Genomic DNA, 11,631 nt, shown 5'->3' with positions numbered 1-11,631 from the left:
AAGAATGAATTAGGCCTGATTTAGTAGCAACTACATAAATAAGTTATACTCGAGACACTCATTCATATAATGTAGGCCAACAAAACAAGATAATAGATTTGGTCATTGACATCCATGTCAAAGGTCATAAGATAGTTCATTGACATAATTTGATATGAAACCAGATAATTCTGACCCGCTTTTATATAAGCATTTTTAAATTTCCCGCTACTATTGCCGATGTCACTCATTGGGCAAAGATGACGTGACCTCTATTTTTAGTACACATACGGGATATTTCAATGGCGCATGCCCAGTCGGTAGTAGAGGCCGCCATAGCATCTTTCGTTTTATCAATTTTTCTATTTGCAGTGATGGTAATTTCATAATTTCGGCGTGAAAAAAACATAAAATAGCATGCAGTTTAATTCAATCTAAGGTGTGTTTAGAATCCTATCAATCTGCTTTGTTCTGCGTTTGAGCAAATTCTGTGACGATCATATTCACCGAGTTTGTGATGTTAAATTTGGAAATTTCCAGCCTGGTGTTTACTGTACATTTATGCATGTATACACGTATGTTGGCGCTTGCCTACCAACTGGCAACTCGCTTGCTCCAGATCGCAGATTGCCAGATAAGCCATAGGCCAGTTCGCGGGGGATGTCCGCGGGCATGTCCAGGCTTGGCACTGCATTCCTTTAAAGTTATTCAAGACCGGTTTTGACCTAAAAAGATTCAAAGGCGTCTTTGCAGACGTATTTATCATTATTTCATCGTGTTCCTGAGTTTTGTGATACTGATAGGCCTACTGATAAGCTAAAAAACTGTCATTTTTTGTTCTCCGACTCATGTGACCGAATGGTCACAAAATTATACATGTTAAGTAGTATAGTATTCATCCTGCCCACCTGAATTGTTGCTGAGATATCTCGCACACAGGGATACACAGAAGGCCCCTAGTCAGTTGCTCATTTTCCTCGGGTCTTGGTTCAATGGTTGGTTCAAAGGAGGAAGCATTGTATGATTGTTAAATCCTCCAGTTCCACCCAGCTGAGCACATTGCGTATGCGAGTTGAGTTGTGCAAACCAAAATGAGGGTGGTGAAAACGATAACAATGACATCACATGGGGCAGGGGGAGCACAGTGGCACAGTGGTGGAAGAGCATCCTACAAGGTGATTGAAAGATTGTGGATTGAGGCACAGCCAGTCCCAATCCATACTCTGGCAAAGAGCCTATCTCAGAGGAGCACAGTGTGCACCTCTTGACGCAATGGCTAAAAGAATACTTTAGTATTCGGTAATAATAAAGCTCAATTCTATCTGACTTAAAGCAGGAGGATAGATGAATACAGTAAAGTTTACTTTTGAGGCTACCTAAACCTCTTCTTAGTTCTAGTTATCATGTATGCAAGCTGATTATATTTACAGCTACAATTCGTCAATTTCTATTATTGTTATCATGTTATACTTTCAGGTTATAGAAAAAAATTAATGGTCTCAGGATATCAACATGGGAGCGTTCTTAGACAAACCGAAAACAGAAAAGCACAATGAGGCAGGTGAAGGGAATGGTCTTCATTATGGCCTGGCGAGCATGCAGGGCTGGAGAGTGGAGATGGAGGATGCCCATAGTGCAGTAACCGGTTTGGGCCCATTCAATGATTGGTCTTTCTTTGGCGTGTTTGATGGACATGCCGGTGGCAAAGTGTCCGATTTCTGTGCTTCTGATCTTCTGCAGCAGATCTTAAAAAGCGAACCATTCAAAAGTATTAACAGTCCAGGTGAGAACCAGGATGAAGTAAAACTAGGGATTTATACGGGTTTTCTGAACATGGACGCTTTGCTGAGGGAAAAGAACTCCGATTCTGGAGGAGAGGACAGGAGTGGGTCTACTGCTATCTGTGTATTGGTCTCGCCCACTCAAATCTACTTTGCAAACTGTGGCGACTCGCGAGCGGTCCTTTGTAGAAATAAAGAAGCCGTGCATTATACCACGGACCATAAACCGGTTCTCCCCGAAGAGAAAAACCGCATTCAAAAGGCAGGTGGCAGTGTAATGATCCAGCGTGTTAATGGTTCATTGGCAGTGTCCAGGGCCTTGGGCGATTTCGAATATAAAAATGCGTCTAAGATGGGTCCTACTGAGCAATTAGTGTCACCGGAACCAGAGATCACCATAAAGACTCGTAGTGCGGAACAAGATGAATTTGTTGTATTAGCTTGTGATGGCATATGGGATGTAATGTCAAACCAAGAACTTTGTGACTTAATAACCAGTAGGTTAATGGTGACTGACGATTTAAAAGATGTATGTAATCAGGTTGTGGATACTTGTTTACATAAGGTAAGGACTTATTCACTTTGCACATACTCGTGTAAAACTTAATGGTATAGCGGTCTTTTTCAGTTTTGAAACAAGAAAGCACTAACAGTGCAAATTCTACTCTGTTGTTCATGTCAATGATGTTTGATACAATCGACCTACATCCTTTGAGGGGGCCACAATCACATTGACGTAGGTGTTTTATTTAGGACTTTGTCTGCCACTGTTGGGTGCCTTCTTCAATTAAAATAATTTCTGAGTAAATTATGAATTGTATGACGATTGTAGGTTGTTGTTATTGTCACAAAATCTTTCTATGAAACTGGTGTACAGTACTGTCTTGATAGTTAAACTTGAAAGGTGTGAGGATCGCCTTTTAAAAACATAATTCTGTGATTTTGTATGTTGAATTGAAGGGGTCAGGGGAAAATGGCTTGAAAATAGATGCAGTACCAGTACATGTACTTATTCCTAGGTATCTTTTTTTTACTATCTGGATACACGCAATTGCGAAGGCTCATCGTGGCCATCAAGCTACATGTAGGGTAGCAATTTGAATTTTTGAGGGGATGGGGGCTTTTTAAAAGTTTTATGGCATTACTGTGGAGCAATGAAAGATACAGCTGGAAAATTCTCACTGCAGTTCTTCTGCTAATCATACAAATGATGATAAAGGCTTCTCACTCTGTTCTCATTTTCATAAGACTAGATAAAGCATGTCTGGGCTTGAAATGTCCAGACAGTGCCTTGTGATATTGCGCAATTTAGAAAAAAGATTGATGTGTGCAATCTTGTTTCATTTACCTGCGACCCCTATGAATGATAGGATATTTATAGCTATGATTTCATTCAGTGTTTACTTCCGGTTGGCCCAGTTGGGATCGGTCCAGAAAGATATATATCCTGATACTCGGCCAGTTTTAGCTGGACTGACTTGGTCGCTGTCTTCAAACTACCACCTGTTCATTGTTAGCAAAATGGAGTATCAAAGTAAACTGCCACTAGGGATGCTGTACAAACATTTTGTTTGGCAAAATGATCTTGATACCTAAAGTTTTGTATGGGACGGGGTTCAAAATAGACGGCATGCTTGATGTAAATGTGTCTCTTAATGCCTTCAAGAACTTCCCCTCAAGATCATGATTATAAATCACCAATGAATCACCCGGATGAAACTGTTCAACGGAAGAAAAAACTTTTAATGCAGGCCAGAGGGAAATGTCTGTAAAGATGTTAAATCTGTTTTGAAGTCTTTTTTGCTGTGGCTGCAGGTCAAACTATGGCCATCTGTCACAATATCTTTAAAGCAGTTGTTTCCGATTTCGATTGCAGGGAAGCCGAGATAATATGAGCATTGTCTTGGTGACATTTGCGAATGCACCTAAAGTTACACCAGAAGCTTTGCAGAAAGAGAAAGAGCTGGACAAAAAGATAGCAGATAAAGTACAAGGTTGGTATCGCCAAATTTTTGGCTGAAACTCTATAGAGTTTAAAAAAATGATCCGATTCTTGAATTCGTAGACAGATAGAAGATAAGTATAGATGTGCTTCCTTTTCTAATTCTATCTAGACTATGGTATTTAAATCAGTTAACTCCAATACAAAGTGATGTTCCACACTTGCGGCTTTCCGTGCATGAACATGGGTAATCAGACCACATCCAATCGCACTTAGGGCAGGAAGAATTGGCAATGTTACATTTAGTGCTGCAATGTTTATTCAGTGTGATTAATGATGTGAAAGGCCTATTTGTATGCACTAATCATTGTGACGGCCAAGCATTGCGTTGAACATCCGAGTTCAGCCGAGTCAAATAAAGATGTCTAATTTAAATCATCACAGTTCAGTGTTCCATCTGAAACATCAAAAGAAGTATGTTCCAATCAACTTCTCAGAATATAACTATAAGATACTTGGGGTTCTCATTGCATGACGCCGTATCTCTAATTTAGCATGTTTAGCAGACATTTCTATATAAATTATCACCATTATTAAAGGGTAACCATTCTCTTTTCAGCTTGTGTTGACGCAAATGATGCTGATCTTGACTTTTCAACGGTTTGGACTGAAGTAACGAAAGATCCAATTGAAGGGTTGCCTCCAGGTGGCGGGTTCGCTTCAAAGTAAGTCGACATACATGGGAAAATTGACCTTCTGTTGTTTTTCCTCCTATCTATGCCAAACGATTTACTCGACAAAAACAATACGCTATACACAAGTATTTATAACAAATGTGAGGTTTCTTCGCTCATAATCATAATAATTTAAAACAACATATCCGTTGTGTCTAGATACCAAATGTGTTCGGCGCTATCATTTACTGTGTGTTAGCATGGATATGGTACAAATGTACATGTGTAGTAAGTGTATGATTGAAATGCAACCCCTCACGCCTCGGGCACTTTCCTTCATCTCGTCGTTGAAGCTTTGGTTTCAATGATTTACAATCGGCTAATCTAAATCGTGTAGGCGAATAAAGTTAGTAAGTGACTCAACCTGCTTATCATTATCAACTCAGGTTGTTCAAAGAAAATTTGATAATTATCATAACAATCAGACATTTTCAGTGCGTGATGTGGGTAGTCTTCTGATCTATTTTAAAGTTCTTAAAATGTATTGCTTTGCAGGCGTACATATACTGAAGCAGTCTTCATGAAGTTGCGTCGCATTGATCCTAGTATGGTAAGTGTGTGATGTCCTCCCAGTAACCATTGAGTTACTAAAAACACCCCCTGAATCTAAAATGAATGTGGTAAAACTCTGCTAAATCTGCATTGTATTTTGTGGAGTAAAAATCTTAAACAGTGGTGGTTTCCTGATTCATAACAAATGAAAGTTCCCATTGAATTTTATGCAAAATTCTGAGTCACAATATGACGGTCAGCAGCTCATTCATTATGGGAACCATGGGGGTTCCATGGTAGACAAACCCAAGAGCATGGTAAAACACTTTGGACTGGTAACATAGTAAGCACTGTTTTTGAGGTTGGAACATGGGGTGCACAATACAGTGCTGGCTGGCACTGACTCGAGGTTGCCTTATGCTGTCTGTAGAGATTTGAGTTCATGATGATTGACTATCAAGATTGTGATCAAAGACAAGTCTCTAATCTATACTTGTCGAAGGTAATAGTTTTTAATGATGATTATTACACAATATTTATCAAGCTCATTGTGAATCGTCTGTTTCAGAATGATAACGGCAGCTCCAACTAGGATTGCCAGTGGTCTGGACATGTATGTATTCAAGATATCATCAGGCTCCAATATCGTCCCATCTATGATGAAAAATTCAATGATTTGCTTCGTTTCAGTCACAAAAGAAGGAAATGATGAGTTAGGCCTTCCAGTGGTTATACGGGGAGCGGATTGCTAGAGTCTTCTTGACTGTCCTGGAGCGAGGACTTCCATATTGTTATCCTGGCCAAGTTTAAAAAAACAAACAAAATAAAAGATTGCATCCAGAAGTCTTATGCCCTTAATTTTCAGCCTATAGGTCTTGAGCGCAACGTACTGGTCACTGCACTTCAGTATACATTCAAGAATACCCATTTGGTGCGAACAAAATCTTTATGAATAGACCATATTTGCATGTAAAGTTGAAATGAGACTTGATTCTGAATGCCATTCTGATGCCAATTTATGTTTTCTTCATACAAGCCTTGAAAGAAGGACACTAATATTGTCGCAATTGAGACGGAAGCCCGAAACATTGTTGTCGTAGGGTACTCCAATCTTTTCTCCCTATCGAAATGTTCACTAGTTGCTGTCCATCGAGGTGGGGAGGTTGCATCATTGTGTGGGTCTTTCCAAGTTAGTTTGGGTCAACTCATGGGGTTTACTCTGCCTATTCTTCAGAAGGAAGATCCTTATCCTCAGAAGGAAGAAGTCTTCAGTTCTAAGTATAGTGCAGCCAGCTTGAGTGAGCTAAACTGGCGTGGAGATTTGAGATTGACTGGCATGGCTTCAGAACTTCCAGGACACCTTTGTACAGTTTATATTCAAACAGATGCTGTAAAAATGCGATGGCTGCTTGAAATTAATTACCTCTTTGAAAAACTACTATCACATACGCTCCTGCATGTACATTTTTGTAAGTCATCCCCACCTCCCAATTCAGCCGAGTACCGACAATGTTCTAGAACCAACCATGTCCGAGTGCCTGGCTCAAGGTGTAAATAAAATGTTTACTGTCATTTGTGTATAAATCTTGCAAATGCATTGTGTATACAATTAGTTCAGTTATCTTGTTTGTAAATTCTGAACCAATGAATGATGAATTTTGTTGTGACACTTGTAAACTGAATATGGACATATTTATTCTGTTTCAATGATTAAAAGGTTAGTTTGATCTTAGCTGTAGTTCCTCCGTAAAACATAAGATTTCTTCTTAGCCTTTCCTGCTTCTTCTGAATCTAGTTGATTAGTTTCTTGTTGACGGCACTGGTGGGTGACCTGGCTGGTAGGAGAGGGGAAATAAACTGCTGTCTACATTGTACAAAGCTCATATTGCAAATTGTTAGTTGAGGGGTTGAGTGGCTTTCAAAGAAGGGGCAGTTTTATTTTAATGAAAATTTGGTCTGTGGCTCCTTACATTTAAACATCATCTATTTGGAAATAAAATCTGGATCACCTAGCATTTGCTTTTAGAAATAGATCAGCAAAACATCTTTGGTGCATTTCTGAAAATCTCTAGGCTGTTGGAAAAAGAAGCAGTGTACGTCTGTGTTATTCGAGAGTTTGCATACCGTACCGACCCCCACTTTCTCAACAAACAACATGTGACAACAAAAGGTCTACCCTAGTTGAAATGATGTGACACATCGGACGATACCGGGGGGGGATCCCACAATATTTACCAAAAGCTCATCATCTGTTGTAGAAAGAGAGTCGGAATGGTGTACAACGTCTTATCATATGTAATCAAGAGAAAGTTCCCTTATATTGTATGTTTTATAGGCTTTGGTTGTTGAAAAGGAAGGTTAAGACGATGATGGTTGTGGCTCATGGTTTCAGCTTCTGGGTGGCTTTGTCCTGTAGGGTGTTCCTCAGCTTCTGCTTGCCTTAAAAGTGCTCTTTTCCTGACATTCATATCACCAAAATCTTTTTGTGGACTAAGAAAGGCTGTTGTTGTCTACCTCTTTTTCTTCCCAAAAGGGCCTACAAATGTAGTTGAGGCCAACATGACCCATCATAACGGAGGTGCTTAAAAACCATATTTATAATGGCAGGGTTTCACGGAGAGAGATTCCGTGGTGTTCTATTGTAATTTCCGTTCATCTGGAATTGGACCTGTGAGATCAGAGTCACTACCAAAATGCCAGGATAAGGTCACTTTAATTCCCCTTGCGCCAATTTTCAAGGGTATCCTTTCTTCTTGTTATTGTCAGGTATGAGCAACACATTGTTCGGGTTGAAACTTATTCAGGATTGTTATATTTCCGTCCTGGACCAGGTGTTTATCTGGAATAGAATTAATTTCGGCAAAAATTGTATTTTCAAGGTCTGGGGACTTCACTGATTGACTTTGGCACAACTGGCGAAATGATAGTACAGAAAACTTCCTGCCCCAGGGCACAAAGGGGATTGGAAACTGAAAAATCGGGAGATTGTGCGTACGGACTAAATAAACAACCTCTAACATATTTGTAGTAAAAAAGGCCTAGCTGTTGTTGTAATGCCTTGTCCCCGCCTCATTTACCAGTGTTCCTTTAACAGATCATTGACGCAACAAGAACTGCCATACTAAAAACTTACATATGAATTACTAACATGTAATATTCAGGCATATTCCACCAAAAAGGACGCAAAAACGAAGCACTCTGTCGGGTATATAAATTTTTGTTCTTCCGACTCCATGTGGTTCATGGTTGTAGTATGGCAGCTGAATTCCCATTTCCAAATAACACTTATTGGTTGGCTGAGTTTTCCTAGAGCAAAATTCATTCCCTTGTGCACAAAGCCTCTGCCATTTTTACCTTTAGTTATAAATATAGAGTAATGAAAATCTGCAGAGGCGCAGCGCCGCTGTAGAAATAGTTTATCTGACAAATGTAAGTTTGAAATGAGCAGGTTCTGGTTGCAGGAATGGCAACCACTTTGTTTAAGACATTTTTGATTAATTTTGCAACAAAAGGGCTCTGCAAATGAGTGATTTCAATTGCTGCGACGTCGCCATGACAACACATCATGATTTTGAATGGAATGCGGTTGCCGCTTTGTGAAAGTGCGATCAGTCGCGGTATCATCGCGGCTCTGTCGGAGGTCACAGTGAAAGACACCGCATGCGTGTCAGCACTATGATATGCTGTACAGTAGAGCCTCTCTATTAAGTACAGCGTTGGGACTTATGAGTGCAACTGCTCTAAATGGAGAGGTGTCCTGATTACAGATATCATATTGTGTAGATATTGCATCTTTGAGACCAAAATTGCTGTCCCTTACACAGAGGTGACCGCCTAGGAAGGTTTCATTGTATTTCATGCTTTGTTGACCAAGATTGCAGGAGGATGATGATGACATTTGTATGTGTTGATGTGTTGATTGTATATTTTGTCTTAATGACTAATTGCTACACGTTCTCTGGATACATTTTGTCTTCTGTGGTCTGTCATATTATTCTAACATAAAGTATAAAGTTAGTGAAATAAGTTGAAGAAGATTGTAGGTCGAGTTTCTTTTGTGCCAACTGTTCAACTGCTCATACCTAGATGCTGCCTTAGGACTTGAAATTTGATTTGGGTTTTCGAAGTAGTCAACAAAAATAGTTGCAAAATAGTGTTTGAATTTGGTTGCGAGTAACCCTGAAGATAGCTCTGCTTTGTTTTAAGTTTAGCCAGAATACTTTCTTTGATTATAAGTTTTCTTTGATACTAGCATCCATCGCTGCAATAAGAATCCCAAGTTTGCGTGATGCAGGGATGAGACATCTCGGGAGGATTGCCGTTTTTCTCTTCATGTAAAAAGTTTTGATTTGGCAGCAGAAAGAAAAGATCTATGCCTTAGCTCTCTAAAGAACTTTGAATTTTTAAAATCGGACCAAAATATAAGCATTTTTGAGGCATTCTTTCCAAGTGAGGGCAGTTCTAAGACCAACGTCTTCACATTTGATAATTTTTCAGTTTTTTTGGCTCGGAGCATCGTCACATCACTGCAGGTTCTTGAACGTTCTGTATAAATGAGGCGAAATAATTAAGTCGGAAACAATGTCACAAATTTCTATGTAGAGTAATCTTGTGTGCACAGATTAATAATTCACCACAGACATATCTGAATCTATAGTCTTTAGTGTGTACAGCAACATTCAGATAGTCTTAGGCTTGTCAAGCCTAGATAGTGTAGGATATTTTGTTAGTTTTCTTTTGTCCTTATGAATGTATTATACCGTGCATCGATAGAATGGATGCCTATTTTCCAAATAAAATAAAAAGGCTGAAAATCTGTAATGAAAGAGAAATTAGTTGGAATTCAATTTGATGATCCTGGTACATCTTCTTTTGAGTTTTGGAAGAGACTCTAAGATCAACTTAAGCCACCCTATATAAACTAGATTGTGACAATTTGTTTGGGTTTGGTATAAAGGCTTTTAGAGTCTGGTTCTATTGATTGGTTCCCCTGAGTTGGAATGTAACATCATTTGTTTTGCCTCTCAAATTACCTTTATAAACATCGACAAAACTACGACTCTGCACAGATGTTTGCTAACAGTGCTTGATATTAGTTCTAAATTTATTCTCAAGATTTGAAACTAGATAAGTACTAGCACGGTATTGCTGCCTTGCTTTGTAAAATGATTCATCAGTCATGTAGTAATCAAGTCAGAATCGAGATTCTTCAATCAATGACGAAGTATTTGAGCAGTAGACCTGGTAATGTTCCGAGAACGAGGCTTGGTCAGTTAACATCGACAATTTGGAAGTTAGTTCTCCAACACTCAAATACTTCCGTCATTTTGATTGAAGATCTCGATTCTGATTTGTAAGACCTTATCAAATTATTTTCAGCTTGTAAGATTAGGTTTGCTTTGCTGTTAGCATTTTCCTGCTTAAAAGAAACTTTTACATGTTTTTTGCGCTTTAGGATTTCTAGGGAAGTACACGTAACCTGTGTGGCCGAATGCATCTCTGATATCGTGCATGAACCTAGCCGCTAGCAGTACTGATGTTACTGAAAATAGATGTAGCGTTGCAAATTATTGTTTTTTTTAGGACGAAAAATGCTTCTGTTGAGTTAGACTGAATTTTGCTTTTCGCATCTCTTAAAACATGTCCGAGTAAAGCTTGAGGTATAGAACATGATCCAAGGACTTTGGTAATTTCTGTCTTGTTCTTCCCTTACACTACTGATGTTCCTAGTAAGGTACATGTAGCATACGAAAATATTCAAGAACATTATGGTTGTCAAAAGTTATATCTAATCTAGAAAGACTGTCCGGTGGCCTTCCCTTCAAACTTTGGTTTTCTGGGCAGATCCCCAAGATGAGTCCGTTGATATTGCAAAGCCTGCCTGATATACACAGAGTTTTAGATTGCAAAAGGTTCATGCATGGATCCCTAGAAAATATAACATGAAATATATATCCAGATTGTTTGATTTGAAACTGAAACTCCGTTCGAAGACAAAATTATTTTTTTTGTACGCATGAACAACTAATTTCGTCTGTCACATTTGCTGTGGATCAGGGAAACGGAAGGCTGGCTACATAATATGCTGTCTGCCTGAACAACTGCAAAAGTGATCAACACAATTAGTTATGCATGAGCAAAATCATGTAGGAATGAAATAAGTTTGTCTTCGATGAAAGACCGTATCTAAATTAAGGATCATGCCAACTGACTTGTTTGACAATCGCACATGAAAAAATTCTGCAAACTATATAATCGTACATTTGTATGGTTTGGAGAATCCTTCATGCAATTAAACGAGGATTTCAATCTTCTTGTACTGTTGTGATTGACAAACAAGTCATCCAGCATAATCCTGAACTAAAACAGCAAATGATTGTTTGAATGAAATTTCTCTGTATAAATTGTGTATTTTATATATCAACTGCTTTATTTTCAAATGAAAGTATTATTTCGTGTGAAATTGCTGTTGACATAGTTGAAATAAAATGAGACAGTTTCAGTTATATTTTTTCTTCGTTTCATTTCTTTGGTGTTGTACATGTTGGCAAAAATTATGTCATACCACAAATCCAAGATGGAATTCATTGTGAGGCCAACGGCATCTGAGGTGCAGTTCAGCTCCAATCTGCGGGGTTTTTGCCAGAGAACTGTGCAAAATATTTTATGCTGGTTCTGTACCAATGCCGAAGACCTCTGGACC

At 38.9% G+C, this 11,631-nt stretch overlaps 1 protein-coding gene across 2 annotated transcripts; it reads left to right on the top strand.

Annotated features, from left to right (window-relative positions):
- Window positions 1-290: 290 nt before the first annotated feature.
- On the top strand, window positions 291-11,434 carry LOC135484117 (protein phosphatase 1B-like). Of its 2 annotated transcripts, XM_064765250.1 has the most exons (7): window positions 291-418; window positions 1,456-2,325; window positions 3,637-3,754; window positions 4,322-4,427; window positions 4,932-4,986; window positions 5,497-5,541; window positions 6,163-11,434. In XM_064765250.1, the coding sequence occupies exons 2-6, from the start codon at window positions 1,492-1,494 to the stop codon at window positions 5,518-5,520; spliced, it is 1,137 nt and encodes a 378-aa protein (XP_064621320.1). In that variant the 5' UTR covers window positions 291-418; window positions 1,456-1,491; the 3' UTR covers window positions 5,521-5,541; window positions 6,163-11,434. The 2 variants fall into 2 exon arrangements, with proteins under 2 accessions (XP_064621320.1, XP_064621319.1); XM_064765249.1 differs by having other exon boundaries at window positions 5,497-11,434.
- The last annotated feature ends 197 nt before the right edge of the window (window positions 11,435-11,631 follow it).

The sequence above is a fragment of the Lineus longissimus genome, chromosome 3 (genome assembly GCF_910592395.1).
Source record: "Lineus longissimus chromosome 3, tnLinLong1.2, whole genome shotgun sequence".
Lineage (NCBI taxonomy): Eukaryota > Metazoa > Nemertea > Pilidiophora > Heteronemertea > Lineidae > Lineus > Lineus longissimus.
Note: the sequence above shows the minus strand (reverse complement) of the source record. Positions and strands in the feature narration are given on the sequence as shown.